This window comes from Corythoichthys intestinalis, chromosome 5, assembly GCF_030265065.1.
Source record: "Corythoichthys intestinalis isolate RoL2023-P3 chromosome 5, ASM3026506v1, whole genome shotgun sequence".
Classification (NCBI taxonomy): Eukaryota; Metazoa; Chordata; class Actinopteri; order Syngnathiformes; family Syngnathidae; genus Corythoichthys; species Corythoichthys intestinalis.
In genome coordinates this window covers 25,108,942-25,126,313 of record NC_080399.1, presented here as the reverse complement: position 1 = coordinate 25,126,313, position 17,372 = coordinate 25,108,942, and the positions used below count along the sequence as shown (strand labels likewise).

Sequence of the window (17,372 nt, the reverse complement as noted above, 5' to 3'; positions counted from 1 at the left end):
AGTCTGGCCTCTCTCACCAAGTTTGTTTCTCCCAGCAGATATTCATCCTTCTTCTTTAGACGGAAGGAGATATACGTCATCCAGTAAGTGTTTCTACATGCTGTTTTCCAATTTTCATTTGTCCTTTGCTGCTGTATATATACTGTAGTTAAGTTTGGCCACACTGCAAAGTTTGTTTTTTGTGTTATTTGTTTACTCTTGCTTTATCCAACCTGCTTGACAAACAAATTTAAAGGGCAATCATAGGGAAGCTTTATCTGCTTCGTGGGGTCAAAATGGAAAAGAATTACCAGGGTCATCAAAAGGACATTTTTGTTTGTTTACTGCAGTCCACATTAGTGGTTAGCTATCCCCCAACTTATTACATGCTTGTTATTATATTTACCCTTGTTTTAAAGATTGGGCTTAAAGCTTGGGTTGGGATTTGTATCTTGCGTTTCAAATCATGGTTACAAGTAGGCCTGCACAATATATCGTTTGAGAGAGCAGAAGGAGCAGAGCCAAAAGGCGAAGCTCTCGATTTACCAGTCGATCTACGTTCCTACCCTCACCAATGGTCACGAGCTGTTGGTCGAAAGAACAAGATCCCGGATACAGGCAGCCGAAATGAGTTTCCTCCGCGGGGTGTCCGGGCTCTCCCTCATCCGGGAGGGACTCAGTGTCGGACCACTGTTCCTCTGCGTTGAGAGGAGCCAGTTGAGGTGGCTCGGGCATCTGATTCGGATGCCACCTGGACGCCTCCCTGGAGAGGTGTTCCAGGCATATCCCACTGGCGGGAGGCCCCGGGGACGACCCAGGACACGCTGGAGAGACCATGTCTCTCGCTGGCCTGGTAACACCTTGGGATCCCGCCGGAGGACCTGCGTACTGTATTCAATACTCGATACTACAAACTTCAACCCACGTACATACATAGGTGGCAGCAATGCACTGCAAATGGTCAACTGATGTCTCGTAGGCTAGGTTCATACTACAGGTCTTAATGCACGAATCTGATTTTTTCCTGTTTTTCTGACTTGAGTCAAGCATTAACTTGACGGTCTGAACGGGACAACTCGCATAGAAGTGGACCATTTCAAATCCGATCGGAGTCACTTTCGTATGTAGTTCAAATCCGATCTGGGCCATATTTTTTCAGAACGTGACTGGCGGTCTGAACTGTCAAGACTCCCAAATCTGAATTCATGCAGCAATTACGTCAGCAAAGGGCAAGAGGCACGGAGGACGGCACCCATGTAGGCATTAGCGCCTAGCTTGAACTCTGCTTTTAAGCACGAAGCGGGCTTGACCACAGTCATAAAAAAATAAAATGAAGAAAAGAATAAGCCTTACAATTTTCAATTTTCATTCTGTACAATGAGCATTATTTTATTATTGCACACATGGCCAAGTCGGAGCAAACTGACACACCCACGTCATTTCACGTACACACGTCAAGGCTCGTGTGTGTGTGTGTATGCGTTCTATCAGTCCATATTAACTTTGAATATAAGACTAAACGGGGAATATTAATGTCTGTTATTTGTGTCCTCTGGTTGGAAATCAAAATATGATCACTCTGGAATGACATACAGCTAGCATTTGTAATTTGTTTTGATGCTTCTGCGCATGCGGGTCTCTTTACTGATCGCATCTCGGACTGCGAATTAGGGCTCATGCGTGATACTTGAACGGTCTCAATGGACAAAGGCAGTCCGAACAGGCACGCTAAAAAAACAGATATGGCAAAAAAAAACGGATTTGTGCATTAAGACCTGTAGTATGAAACTAGCCATATTGATGTATATAGCCAGCACAAGCTGGTTGAAGTTAGCCTGGAACTCCAGACTCACCGCTGTTCCTGTCAGGAATGCTGGGCAGGCAGGTGGTGTGTGGACCCAAGTGCAGGGAAAGGGAAGCGAGGCAAAAAGGTGGTGCAAAAGCAGTTTAATTAAAGCCAACAGAAAAACAAAGTACAAACCAAAACTGAGGTAATCCCAAAAACACAGTTGCAAACAAAACCCAGGGTATTGGCAAAAGACTGGTCTCAAAAACTTACTAGGCAGAGGGTCATGAGGGCTGTGACGTAGGAAGAGGCAAAGTTGACGCTGGCATGAACAAAGACATTGACATAGACTTTGACGTTGACAATGACGCAACAAGGAGTGACAAGAAACTGGGTGCTTATATACACACACGCAGACAAGGGGTAACGAGACAACGAGGAACAGCTGGGTAACACAGTAGGATGCAGATTGCAGGACACATTAGGAGAAGGCACAACAGGTGAAATCAGTGGGCAATCACAGAGACAAGTCACACTACAGGGTGACCCAAAAAAAAGTTTACACTCAGTTGACTGCTTGTTTAAAAGCCATTGAAACATATCTAAATAGGTTGTCATGCTTAAGTGATTCATTAAGGTCATTCAATGCAGCTGGTAATCTCTCGTCTCTACAATTCCTGTGCTTCTGCTGAAAATGGAGAAAACTTTAGCTGTAACTGAATTGCTGTGTGCCGGTCTGACACCTACTGAGATTGCAGCAAATCTGAGAATATCCAGATGTGCAGTCTACAAAGTTAAAAAGATGCTGAAAGATACTGGAACAGCCTCACGAAAACCTGGGTCTGGAAGTGCCCGATCTGTGTGGACCAAAAAGTTGATTGACAAGGTGATATGTGGCCACCCCAGAGTCCAGATCTCAATCCCCTGGATTATAGCATATGGGCAACTGTGGAGGACAGTGCCTGTAAGAAGCCACAAACTTCTGTGGCAGCCTTGAAGAGGTCCATTGTTAGATCTTGGAAAAAGAGGACAGCATCCTACATAAAGAAGACCTGTCAAGCGTTCCGCAGGCGCCTGGAGGCTGTTGTGACACTTAAGGGAGGACACATTGAAAAATAGAGTGTACTGTACATGTTCTTTACAATAATGTATAATTTGTGATTAAATTCTAATTCTAAGATGAATAAACATGGCATTTAAGTTGTATTATGGCAGTGTAAACTTTTTTTTGGGTCACCCTGTAGGAGAAAACCAACACAAAACCTAACAGTTCCAGCTATAGAGTCTGGCGACTGTTCAGTGGATCAAATTCCCAGGGAGCCACAGCAAACAGACAGCGGAGTGGACCAATCAGTGACGGGCGGACGTGATGTTAGTGAAGCGACAAGAAACTGTAGCACGAGGACGTAAACATACAAGGAGTGCGGAGAACGGAGAAGTTTATTCAACAGGGCAAGCGCGAGACAGACTGTTGGTTTTAGCGACTCAATGTGTTTTGGGTTATCTAAAACTGAATTTACCGCAGATAGGAACATATTCTCGGTTCTCCTGTTTGCCATTGTTGTGGAGATGACTTCCGACGTGCAAGAGTGACGTTGCTCGTTAAGAACACTTTACGCAAATAAACAAATCTGATTGCACGGATGATTTCGTACGGGCTCGAGAGGCCAATAAGGAGCTAGGTCCCAGACTCTATAGCTGGAACAGCGGTGAGTCTGGAGTTCCAGGCTAGGTTGAAGTGGCTGGGGAGAGGGAAGTCTGTGCTTCCCTGCTAAAGCTGCTGCCCCCACGACCCGAACCCGGATTAAGCAGCGGATGGATGGATGGATGGATGGATGGATGGATGGATGGATGGATGGATGGACGGACGGACGGATGGATATCGCCATCGCAATGTGCGCATGCGCAATAGTCCTATCGCGGAGTGTGCAATTATTAAGATTATTTTTTGAACACGGAAACTTTTGGTTTGCTTGATAAAAGCAGCAAATGTGCCGAAACATGGCATAAATCCCTGTCGCCGGGATTAAATGTAATTACATGAATACAACCATATGCTGTATTTCAGTTTTGCAATTTTTTGCACTTTCAGGTCTTAAATGAATAATAAATAAATAAATACAATTAAAATAAATTGAAGCACCTTAAATAAGGCAACAAAAAATACAGACACTAAGATAACGTTTTTATAGTGGAAGAATATGATAATTGTTTAAAGAATATAAAAGAAAAACATTTGAAATACAAGGATAAATGAGAAGAACAAAGGGAAAACTCAATCTAATAAATGACTTAATGCAATACACCATTACAAAAACATTGGTGAGTCAACCAAAGTCTTCCCGAACAAGGCAAGGCAAGGCAAATTTATTTGTATAGCGCAATTCAACACAAGGCAAATCAAAGTTCTTTACATCACATGAAGATCAACAGCAGCACATTCAAACAGAGCTATTCAAGTCATCTGGTGAAAATTCTTCTAGTTTTTATATTGCAATATACATCGCAAGGCCCAAAAAGTGGCAATTTAAGTTTTTTTCCAATATAGTTCAACCCTAGTTACGTACAAGACAGAATTGAGGTTCTAAATAAGGAGTGGTGCTTCAAAATAATGGTGTGGTTTCTTTGTACATTGAATTACGTTTAGTAGTAGCAATGACTCCCTTCCTCCCATCCTTCTTTCCTTGCTTTTTCTTTCTTCCCCCATTTCCTTCCTTCTGTTCTTCATCATCTTTTGCTTGTTCCTATTCTCCCCCATCCTTCTTTCATTGGCTACCCTTTCGTCTAGCTATCCTTCTTCCCTGGCTTCCATTCAACCGTTCTTTCATTCATTTCTAAGTTATTTTTCTTTTCCTCTTAGCTTACTTCATTCATCCCTTCTTTCCATCCTTTTTTGTTTCCTCATCCCGCTTCTCATCTATATTTTTTGATACATTTTTGTGCTTCCATCACACTCTCGCTTCCTTCTTTTCATTTTTTCATGTCCCTTTTTTCCATTCTCATCCTCCTTTGTTTCCTTCCTACCATCTTACCTTTATTCTTGGCAACGTTCCTTCCTGAAATAAGTCTTGAAAAAACCTTTGACCATCCTGTACAACATGTGTAGGCTTAAATACATTTATCAGTCTCTTTTTGGTTTTTTAAAAAAAATGTTCCCCCTTTGCTTAAACCAACAAGATAAAAGAATTTCTTTTCTGAGGATTTTCTGTTTCAGAAATAGCACAGAAGCAATTGTGATTGAGCTTTTTCTTTCTTTCTTCTTTTTTTTTTTTTTACTCTGCTATCTATTTTCATCCAGACTCCTCAGCTACCGGAAATCGCTCAAGTAAGTCATCCTGCATAAATAATGTATAATTGTGTATAAATAATATGCTGACAGTAGCTGCGGCATCCCAAAACAATGTTTGGGGCTGCTCACTGTATGGTAGTGTTACTCACACGCTCAACGGACACTTTCCACATTGCATCTGCTGTTGTAAAATAAATAAATAAATAAAATAATAATAGTTATTATGTACCTAATGTGCCTGGGGGTCTAATGAGGTTGTCTACTGCTAAATTACTCACTACTCATTGTCTACTAAAAATAAAACTAGCTCTATTACTGGAAAAAAATGTTCTATTATACATACTCAATTTTGATGACTTGGCACAAAACGAAAGAAATATGCACACAAAACAGTTTCTCTTGTTGTTATGTAACCTGCCTAGTACGTATACTGAAAATGGAAAAGTCAGTGTTTCTAGATAAATTCTGACAGGCTCATCCTTTCAGGCCCGTCAACAAGAAATCTTTCCTCCAGCATGTTGAGGATCTGTGCTCCAACGACAACAGCAAATTCCAGGAGGAGTTTTCCGTATGGAAACATCAAATTTGACTGAAACTGATTTCTAACCTCCAAATCAAACGCTTTTCAACATGTCCCCCCCCCCCCCCTTTAGGAGCTCCCAAAACTGCTTCAGGATCTAGCCACCACAGACGCAGACCTGCCCTGGAACAAATCCAAGAACCGGTTCCCCAACATAAAGCCCTGTGAGTATACTGGCACATGGCAGATAAACCTATTGCATTCACAGGCAGACTCGTTTTCTAATGGCAATACTAGGGCCAAATAATTTTTAGTTGAGCTCAGAGGTTGCGCTAGACTTTTTCGTTGTCTGTCATTTTGACTGACACGGTCATAAAAATCCGGTCATAATCTATTTTTACCCGTCACTTAATTTTTTAAAATGATAATAATGACATTGTGGTGACCCTTTGTTTAGCATAATTCACTTTCCGTACTCGTGTGTCCATTTGGCCAAGCGCGTTACCGGCTACGACACAGTCATGTGACAGAGACACTTAGGAGCCGCGCGCGTTCCGGCTTGAATAGACAGTTCACAGAGAGCAGCAGAGCTACAGCGGCTGGACACAGCAATTCCAGCTAACAAGACTCTTAACATTGCATATAGCTTCAACATATTCAATAGTATTTATTTTTCATTCATTTTCAATTAATATTCTGTCCGAACAAGCTTAACAGAGAATCAACACCGTGCCATCACACATCAAGCAGATGAATAAGGCTACGTTCATACTACAGGTCTTAATGCACGAATCCGATTTTTTGTCATATCCGTTTTTTTGGCGTGCCCGTTCAGACTGCCTTTATCCATTGAGACCGTTCAAGTATTACGCATGCGCACTAATTCGCAGTCCGACACCCGCTAAGCAAGAAGACCCGCATGCGCAGAACAATCAAAACAAATGACAGACGTCATCCGTCATTCCAGGGATATCATATTTTGCTTTTCAAAAGGTGGACACAAATAACAGACATAAATAATCCCCGTTTAGGCAAATATTCAAAGTTTATATGGATCGATAGCATGCACGCACTGTCCGTGCACGTCACACACACATACCGGCAGTTTGTCCCGACTCTCTCTCGGCCGTGTAAGCAATGTTGAAATATTGCTCACTTGTAACAGAGAAAACTGAGCATTCTCAGGCTTATCCTCAACCCATTTTTGTTTTTTATGACTGTTGTGAAGCCCAGCCCTTCCCCGAAAGGCAAGCTAGGCGCTAATAACGCACAGGTGCATCGCTACGGTAACGACTCTCTCGCTATTTGATGACGTAATTGCTGCATTAAATCCGATTTGCGGGACTGGACAGTACAGACCGCCGCGACAGTCTGGAAAAATGTGGCCCAGATCGGATTTATACCACATACGAAAGTGACCCAGATCGGATTTGAAATGGTCCCGTTCTATGCGACTTGTCACGTTCAGACCGTCAAGTTAATGCCTCACTCGAGTCGGAAAAACACGAAAAAATCGGATTCGTGCATTAAGACCTGTAGTATGAATGTAGCCTAAGTAACTTTTTCTCCACAGTGACAAAAACAGCTGACTGTGGCCCCAGTAGGTAGCCACCGTTTGTCCCTAATAGGAAATGAATGGAAATTGTGTACGAAGGAGATGTTTACAGAGCTAAACCTACCAATTCTCTCCGAAAATGATGTGCCTGGTGCCAAATTCACTGGCAAAGATGTGGAAGAACATAAAAATGTTCAGTTAAAGAGATGGCTTTAGTGTCGAAGGCTGAAAAAGACAAAAAAAACGAGCCGACCTAAGCATAACTTTAGCTTTTTTATCGACGCGACTGACAATGACATTCTCCTGTTTCAACAAGCTATCCTTTACTATCAGCCCTGTCTTTCTTATATATCCTCTGGTTGTCCTACGTCTCTTACCGTTCTTGGGGGTAATTTAGTTAGCTTTGTGTAGCGATCGCAAATGCTACTCAGTGACAGCCAACGAACACTTTTAATTTTTTCATTGATAACACATCTTAATTCTATAATTTATTTACACTTCCCCCTCACTAAAGTCGTTTTTTTTATTTATATAACAAACGGTAACAGTGGCAGTCAGATACCATTGATAATTCTTTTCAGGTCATTCATTGTCAGACAGAAGCAGTACAGCACAACGTTACGCTAAAAGAATGTTAAAAATATAAAAATGGCTTACCTCTTTGTCCTCTGAGAGACCATGCCAACCCAACATAATGTTTACTGCATATGAAACATGAATGGATTCGCCGAGCTGGTGTTAAAGTCCGCGCAAGTTGATTCGGTCTTCACATTTTTTCCTCTCGAGATTTTGGTTTCCGGAAACGTATGAAGAAAACATCCTTCGTGTGTCGTAATGTCTAGAGTCGTTCCTACAAGTTCCAAAAAAGCAATGCGTGATCGGCATGTTCATTTCCGGAGAAAAGTAGCACTTTTTACGTTGGGTCTGTGCGAGGGCGGGTCTATAATGTCCCACTTCGGCTTTACTTCCGCTTTACGATGCGACGTCACGGTCTAAAAATAGCCTGCGTGCGGTACGCCATTGCGTGCCCGCTTGTGCAGTCCCTCTTTTTTCACCTCTTTTATCAACACCATCGTCGTTTTGGGGCTTTTTGAAGAAACTTCGGACACTCAGTTGCCTTGACATTTTTCCGAGTAAGGCCAACGACGTCATGCATCAAGAGAGACAATAGCTAATTAATATGCCCACTCGCCATCCTGTGGTCTGGGGTGTGAATTGCAACCTGTCAAAATGACGGATGGACTTCAGTTTTTTCCGTCACCGTTTTAAAAAATCGGTCAATGATGGAAAATATTCAGTTAACGCGACCCCTGGTTGAGCTACACATACCCGTTCGTATTGCAGCATTACCATTTTTCACTCGATTCCAATTTGATATTACCAGGGGTGAAAGTGGGCCGGAACGGTCAGGAACGCAGTTCCGGTATAAGATTCAGGGCCAGAACGCAGTTTCGGTATAAGATTCAGGGCCGGAATGCTGTTCCAGTACACTGTGCTTTGATTCCGAAAATATGACTGCAACTGTCAAAACACTATGTAAAAAAAAATTTAAATTTTTAAATGCTATGCTGACACACATGCCAAGAAGAAAACAATTTACCAACATCAGATTTACATACACAAGTGTTAACAACAAGCATAATAAAGTGCTTGTGTAGTGTAATCCGTTTCCACCAATATTTATTATTTATTTTATTCCACGGACGGCATGGAGGTTTCCCCAGCTACTGCAGTTATCTGAGTCTGACGATGATGAGTCACGTCAATGTGCGAATGCACGCAGCAAAGCAAAACGCCTGGATTCATTTATCCGTTCAATTAGCAGACATACTGACATGGGATCAGTAGAGATATTTACCTTTGATTGGTTCAAATGTGCATGTTTTCTGGTACAGAAAAAAAAAAAAAAAAAGCTGTTGAATTGATGCGACAAAAAAGGGCACTGCAACATAAAATGGATCAAATCTTTAAGAGCAACGAAAGAGTTAAGGAGGCTTATTTATCATATTTGGTTTTATTTGCTCTGATGGGGAGGTTCAGAACATCTTAGCTGTCAATGTGCCCGTTGAACTTATATTTGTTCATTTATGTTAGGCTACTTATTCATTTCCTTATGATTTCAAAAAGTCAATGTTCAAACTATATTTCATTTCACTCTGCATAATATGTCATTTGTACTTATTTTTCTGAATGTATGTTACTTATATCTTTATTATTTAAAAAAAAAAAAAAAAAGGAAATGCTTTCATTAATTTCAATTTTAATATACATCCTATGTTCTTAGGTAGTTAAAATTGAGATTTGGCATTTAGTATGTGAGGAAATAAGGGAAAATAAAAAATAGGAGATAGAGTTTGGGGTTATTACTGTTTTTGTTAACTTTTATTTTGCAAATCATTGAAAAATACAATTTTGAATAAAAATCAATTTTTGTATGTGCTATGGAAATAACTGCTAAAACAGTTTTCTTTGCATTTTAAGTAGTTTAAGATGTTTGACCCCCCCCCCCCCCCCCCCAAAAAAAAAAAAAATTAAAGAAGAAAGAAAGAAAGAAAGAAAGAAAGAAAATTTCTGGCTCCGTGGCGACGTTCACGTCGGAGAATTCCGGCAAGAAATTCTAGCCACTTTCACCCCTGGATATTACCAGATACTGTACCAGGACCATGTTTTTTTTTAAAAAAAGAAATATACATGATTTATGGCGGAAAATACTCAGGTGACTTGAAGTTCCACTCTCAGACCTCCAATTTGGGCAATTTTCAAAATTGTCCTATATGCATGTGCGATAAATCATTGGAAAGCTTAAAACTTCAATTTTCTGGGGGAAGAAAAAAAATGGCATTTAAATTTTTTTTTTTTTTTTTTTAACAGCAAAACCCTAACTGGAGGCGAGAGCACGCGAGAGCAGAATTAAAGACGCCACGATTTTAACGAGATATTATCGCATACCTACCTCGTTCAATCAAAAAAATCCATGTAGCATGTATCACCGAGTGTCAAGACATAGCTGTGAATGGCCACAGCCGGATGTTTTGGGAATTTTAAGGGTGAAACATGGTAATATAACAAGGGTCGCGATGCAGAAATCACAAACATCAAGTAGTGGTCGAGAGCTTCATTTTCATATATTTACCCTTTTAAACAGCTTTTTCCATTTTTTTTTTTTAATCCATTATTTATCATCTAAAATACTGGGAAAATGCAACAGTAACGAAAAAAATACAATTAAGCGATAGTTATGAGGTAGATATCTGTGACTTTTTTACAGACGCCAATTTTTTCATTGTGACATAATTTGCTTAAAAGTTTAAAATATGCGAGTGAATAATTTTTTTAAAGTTGTTTTTGTTTTTGAATGAAATATTAGACATTGATTAATGATTCTAAGATAAAAATGACAGGCATTTGTTGAGATTGAGATTGAGTCACTGCCTATTCATTTGGGAGAGTCCCGGGTCACTTCCACAATCAACAGGAAGTGACCCTGAAATGCCCAAAAATCCATAGGAGGTGGTTTAAAATCAGTCACCTGAAATGGCCAAAAATTACCTCGTTGCCTGGAATTGGCTGCCACTGATGGCCATAGACGTGGGTGGGGCCCGTTTGAAGTGGGAGTGGTTAATTTGCTGCTACCCTTGTAGTTCAAATGGATTGGACGTCTACTTGTGATTAACTTGCAGCACAAGGATGAAGATAGCTTGTTTTTCTGTTTATTAGTTGTTTTGTAGAATATCCTAGAATGATTTCCTGACCAATATACAGTGCCTTGCAAAAGTATTCGGCCCCCTTGAATCTTGCAACCTTTCGCCACATTTCAGGCTTCAAACATAAAGATATGAAATTACATTTTTTTGTCAAGAATCAACAACAAGTGGGACACAATCGTGAAGTGGAACAACATTTATTGGATAGTTTAAACTTTTCTAACAAATAAAAAACTGAAAAGTGGGGCGTGCAATATTATTCAGCCCCTTTACTTTCAGTGCAGCAAACTCACTCCAGAAGTTCAGTGAGGATCTCTGAATAATCCAATGTTGTCCTAAATGACCGATGATAATAAATAGAATCCACCTGTGTGTAATCAAGTCTCTGTATAAATGCACCTGCTCTGTGATAGTCTCAGGGTTCTGTTTAAAGTGCAGAGAGCATTATGAAAACCAAGGAACACACCAGGCAGGTCTGAGATACTGTTGTGGAGAAGTTTAAAGCCGGATTTGGATACAAAAAGATTTCCCAAGCTTTAAACATCTCAAGGAGCACTGTGCAAGCCATCATATTGAAATGGAAGGAGCATCAGACCACTGCAAATCTACCAAGACCAGGCCGTCCTTCCAAACTTTCTTCTCAAACAAGGAGAAAACTGATCAGAGATGCAGCCAAGAGGCCCATGATCACTCTGGATGAACTGCAGAGATCTACAGCTGAGGTGGGAGAGTCTGTCCATAGGACAACAATCAGTCGTACACTGCACAAATCTGGCCTTTATGGAGGAGTGGCAAGAAGAAAGCCATTTCTCAAAGATATCCATAAAAAGTCTCGTTTAAAGTTTGCCACAAGCCCCCTGGGAGACACACCAAACATGTGGAAGAAGGTGCTCTGGTCAGATGAAACCAAAATTGAACTTTTTGGCCACAATGCAAAACGATATGTTTGGCGTAAAAGCAACACAGCTCATCACCCTGAACACACCATCCCCACTGTCAAACATGGTGGTGGCAGCATCATGGTTTGGGCCTGCTTTTCTTCAGCAGGGACAGGGAAGATGGTTAAAATTGACGGGAAGATGGATGCAGCCAAATACAGGAACATTCTGGAAGAAAACCTGTTGGTATCTGCACAAGACCTGAGACTGGGACGGAGATTTGTCTTCCAACAGGACAATGATCCAAAACATAAAGCCAAATCTACAATGGAATGGTTAAAAAATAAACGTATCCAGGTGTTAGAATGGCCAAGTCAAAGTCCAGACCTGAATCCAATCGAAAATCTGTGGAAAGAGCTGAAGACTGCTGTTCACAAACACTCTCCATCCAGCCTCACTGAGCTCGAGCTGTTTTGCAAGGAATAATGGGCAAGAATGTCAGTCTCTCGATGTGCAAAACTAATAGAAACATACTCCAAGCGACTTGCAGCTGTAATTGGAGCAAAAGGTGGCGCTACAAAGTATTAACGCAAGGGGGCCGAATAATATTGCATGCCCCACTTTTCAGTTTTTTATGTGTTAAAAAAGTTGAAATTATCCAATAAATTTTGTTCCACTTCACGACTGTGTCCCACTTGTTGTTGATTCTTGACAAAAAATTAAAATTTTATATCTTTATGTTTGAAGCCTGAAATGTGGCGAAAGGTTGCAAGGTTCAAGGGGGCCGAATACTTTTGCAAGGCACTGTATCGTTACTCGTTGTTACGCTATATCGTGAGATCATTGTTATCGTGAGCTTTGTATCACAAATCAGGTTCACCTAGTTGACAGCAAAAGGAACAAACTTCCATTCGCTGCCAATGTCCCTCTTCAAATGGATTGGAGGTCTACTAATGATAAACTAATTTAAATTTACAGCAGAAGGATGATTAGTCATAACTGGACGTCCATCATCATTTTGGGAAGGGCGGCAAGCTTTTTTGCACCGGCATGAGTAGCTGGCGGCTACCTTGGGTAGGGCAACCTACTGTTTGGAAACTGGAGCTCAGGGAGTGCATATTTCACAGTAGAGGTGTGCATCGGCACTGCCCTCACGATTCGATTCGATTACGATTGGGAGGGTCACGATTCGATTCGGTTCGATTCGGCAATGCATCGCAATGCATTAAAGCCTGGGAAGCAAAGCATATTTTTCGTGAACCATGAGGCAACACAAGCGGTCAGACATTAAACAACTTTTTATTGGCTCTTGTGTCACTCCTGGTTGAAGTCAAATGAAAATACTTTCAGATATATATATATTTTTTTAAAAAACTGATCACAGCATTTAATTAGTGCTTTGAATGAGACCAGGGCTTTCTCTTTTTTTACACACAGTAGCAACCTTTCACACAGTGCAACATCTGAACTCCTGTGCAAAATAAGTAATAACAGTCACTGTATTTTAGTCACAACGACCCATCAATAAAAATATTCAAGTAAATATTAAAGAAAACGACAAAGAAAATATTGTAGTGCAGCAGCATCTTTATCGCAATATCAATCCAGGGATCAGTTCAGTTGCAAACAAAACATCAACTAAATTGCAATGTAGAACAAAAGTAAAATTTAGGCCTAGCCCACTATATATGTGCAATCAACTTAGAAATGCAATCAGTAACTACCACATAACAATAGGAAATAATGAATTAAAATGAAGTGCAGGTTAGAGCGGGCCAAAAAAATCCAGCCCAACCCGACACGACCCGCTGGTATTGAAGCCCAACCCGGCTTGGAGTGACGCGAAAAAAAAAACGCAGCAGCAGCAATTTATTTTCATTTCTTTGAGTTGGCAGAAAAAAAACGCAAGTTTTCTTAATGTTTAAATAGTTTTCATATTTTTATGATCATTATAAAAGCATTTACACAATGACATAACGCTGGGAAATTTTAATATAAAAAAACATGCGATTTTGCAGACACACAGAGGAGAAGATTCAAAAGGATCACATTTGGGTTGTCTTTGTGTGCATAAAAAAGTATCTTTCGTAACGGATTCTCAGTTGGCAGGGAAAAAAAAAACGCAAGTTTTCTTAATGTTTAAATAGCCACATATTTTTATGATCCTTATAAAAGCATTTACACAACGAAATAACGCTGGGAAAGTTTAATATAAAAATTTAAAAAAAAACATTCGATTTTGCAGACACCCAGAGGAGAAGATTCAAAAGGATCACATTTGTGTTGCCTTTGTGTGCATAAATAAAAGTGCCTTTCGTAACAAATCGCAAGCGTCACAGCGGAGGAGAAGAAGAAAAAGCGGGCGGCGCCACTGCGTTCATGTGCGTGCACAAGCAAATGCACAATACAGAGAGCCTGCTCTCGGTTTTATCCCATTTTTTAAAAATAATTTATTAGTCCGGCGCGGCGGCCCAACCCAACTCGAACGTGAATGCTTAACATTTTGGGCCCGGCCCGACCCGACCCGTTCGGGTTCGGGCACAAGATCTAACCTCTAAGAGATAGGACATAACATAACAATGGCTGAAGCGGAGAAAGAGGGCGCGAGAAAGATTATTGATGCACCTAAGACATTGAAAGCAGACATCTGGAGACATTTTGGCTTCTACGAGGTTGGTGGGAAATTTGACCAGAGTTATGCAGTGTGTAAAAAAATGAAACATGAGAATAATAATACAAATGGGGAAACCAAATCCGATGCATCACCGGAATTGCGCAGGGAAGATTTTTGAACGTACTTATATCTTTTAAAATGCGCTGAATCGATTCGGCTTGTTGCCCGCATCGAATCGAATCGTCCATGCCCCGCATCGGGATGCATCGCCGCATCGATTATTGTTGACACCACTATTGCACAGCATTGTCACGTTATTTCTTAGTACTTCCTGATACCGATGTCGTCATGTTAGTGCTGTATCGGTATCGGATTTACTAATATCCATTGTTATGTTCAGATAACAACAATCGGGTAAAACTGCTGTCAGAACCAGGAACTGCAGGCTCAGACTACATCAACGCTAGCTTTGTCTCAGTAAGTATCAATTGCTGGAATGTGAGAAAATGCAGCTCTTTTTGTTTTTTAAATAAGTAGTTACACATCATATGTCTGTGTTCTAAAGGGCTACCTGTGTCCCAATGAGTTCATCGCAACACAGGGTCCTCTGCCCAACACAGTGGCTGACTTTTGGAAACTGATCTGGGAAACAGGCACTCGCACCATCGCTATGCTCACGCAGTGTCACGAAAAAGGCAGAGTGCGTCAATATTTTTATTTCAAAGTGTTTATTGAGAATCCATCTCCGTTTGATTTCACAGATGTACTGCGTGTCCCGTTTTAGATTCGTTGTCACAAATACTGGCCGGAGGACAACAAGCCCATGTCGGTGTTTGGTGACATCCTTATTTCAAAAGTATCCGAAGAAATCCTTCCTGATTGGACTGTCAGAACACTTAAAGTGGAGAAGGTAACATAAAACAACATTCATTTCATGGAGATACAGTGGGATTTGGTGTTTTGTAAGGGAAAAATTGTGAACAATTGGATATTTAATTGACTGTATAGAGTACTTGATTTAAAAAAAAAAAAAAATGTACAGCATATTAACACAGATTGTTGTCTGTGTCCTGATTTGAACTTCGATTTAAACAAGGAACGTTAATGCCTGCTTGAGAAAAGTGTCTTACATCCTCAAAACCAGAATTGATCGATATATCAGCCAATAAAAGCATTTTAAAATGATATTGGATATTATCGACATTGGTTTTTCATTATCGGTTTTGGCCAGTGTGCATGTGCATTTGTGATATGGCAGTGCCCGATTTGCACTGTGCACTTACACTTGTTTGCACAATTTTGATTTCAACAATAAATGTAGTGGTGCAATATTGGCACTTTTTCCAAAACTTCAGTTGAAGTTGTTCTTATTTTTCCACAGAATGTTTATTTGGAAAACCTTGAAGTTGTTACATTTATCATTATTAAAGCATCCTGCTAGGCATCACAATACAATTAATCATAATATATTAAGTCCACGACCGCATATATCTTGTATCAGTTTGATATCGGTATTGGATTTTTTGAGTTGGACAATATTGGGATATCAGTTTAAAAGTCATTGTAATTTGTCAGACAACCCCACCCAAAACATATAATCATTGGAAAAAATAAAGCTGATAACTTTGCGGATTTCACATGTGGGTTGTTTTTAGAGTGTGACCCCTACCATAAATGAGACACCACTGCATTCAAATTGTTGGGTCTCTGTAGTGCAAGCCTACCTGCCAATTTGAAAATGTTAAAAAAAATATTCAGAATTTTCCTTGCGACAAAACCGCTTCTACAAAACGGAATTTCAGCCGAATTGTGACAAGTGTATATTCCGTAGAATTTAATTTCCTTTGTGTATTTTGTTTAAAAAAAATTCTTGATTTTTTTTTTTTTAGGTATTTGAAATATAATTTGGAATTGTCAAAGTCAAAGCTGTCGAATTCGATTAAAAAAAAAAAAAAAAAAATCTGAGAAAATAGCTAAAGAAGCATGAGGCATAATTGCCTTTCAAAAGTCCTTGGCAACCACCGTTTTTTCAAATTAATAACCTGTTCACCCTAATTTGTATTATTTTTAGTAAACTTGGCGCCATCATCCTTCCGCCTTGGGTCTTGCACTTTTCAGGTGATACCTGTGATATAATAAAAGCTTCTGTAAAAAGTTTTTTTTTTTTCTTTAACCCAAAGTATAATGAGTGTGAATACAAAAGTACTTACCTATGCAACTTTCAAATGTAAACCTTGACATGAATGTTTTTGAGGTGTAAGTTTGTTCAGTAACTAGAAACTTTCAAGAATGGGGGATAAGATACGAAATATCATAGACTTCACTATCAGTTGACGGGACACGGGGCTCGAGGCCGATACGTAGGGGACCTATTTTAAAAAAACTTTAAAATTCAAATATTTTCAAAACCAAAGCCACTAGCGACCTAAAACCAAAACGGGCACCTCACATAGGCAGATATGAGTCTCAATGAGCAGCGCCTTCAAAAAATTCAAAGTCATTCCAGAATGAAATCCTGATTAATTATTTTTTTATATAAGTATAACAAAAACCCAAAATGGCTATAAAATTCTCAGATTTTACGCTAGATGCACAAAAACCACCAAATGCAGAGATAATCACCTATATTTTCAGGATCTTTAGCAATAGTAACATATATAAATTTTTGCCAGAAATAGCAACTCATGTGTAGCGATACAAACTCCAACATGGCCGCCGTCACAAAACAAAGAGCTTTTTAAGTTCTTGTAAATAAATGCTTAAATCGTGGAATTTCTATAGATATAAACGTAAAACAGATTCTTGGTTAAAAGCAAAAAACGGACAGTTATCGTTCATTTTACGTCAATATTTCATGCAAAAGTTAGTGTTGTTAAATCCAACATGGCGGCCATCACGAAACACAGAGCTTTTTAAGTTGAAAATTATTGTAGATAAATGCCTAAATCGCGGAATTTCTGTAAATATGAATGTAAAACAGTCTAGATTCTTGGTTAAAAGCAAAAAATGGGCAGTTATCATTGATTTTACGTAAATATTTCAAGCCA

The 17,372-nt window shown here is 39.8% G+C and overlaps 1 protein-coding gene across 2 annotated transcripts in view; it reads left to right on the top strand.

The window, feature by feature from the left end:
• The window catches only part of ptprq (protein tyrosine phosphatase receptor type Q), an 86,689-nt gene that overhangs the window by 55,542 nt on the left and 13,775 nt on the right, over window positions 1–17,372 (top strand). For both annotated transcript variants that reach the window (XM_057836673.1, XM_057836674.1), the window contains 7 exons: window positions 39–83; window positions 5,064–5,090; window positions 5,541–5,622; window positions 5,708–5,798; window positions 14,726–14,802; window positions 14,891–15,025; window positions 15,110–15,235. In XM_057836673.1, coding sequence (XP_057692656.1) covers window positions 39–83; window positions 5,064–5,090; window positions 5,541–5,622; window positions 5,708–5,798; window positions 14,726–14,802; window positions 14,891–15,025; window positions 15,110–15,235 — 583 coding nt within the window. The remainder of the gene's footprint in view (window positions 1–38; window positions 84–5,063; window positions 5,091–5,540; window positions 5,623–5,707; window positions 5,799–14,725; window positions 14,803–14,890; window positions 15,026–15,109; window positions 15,236–17,372) is intronic.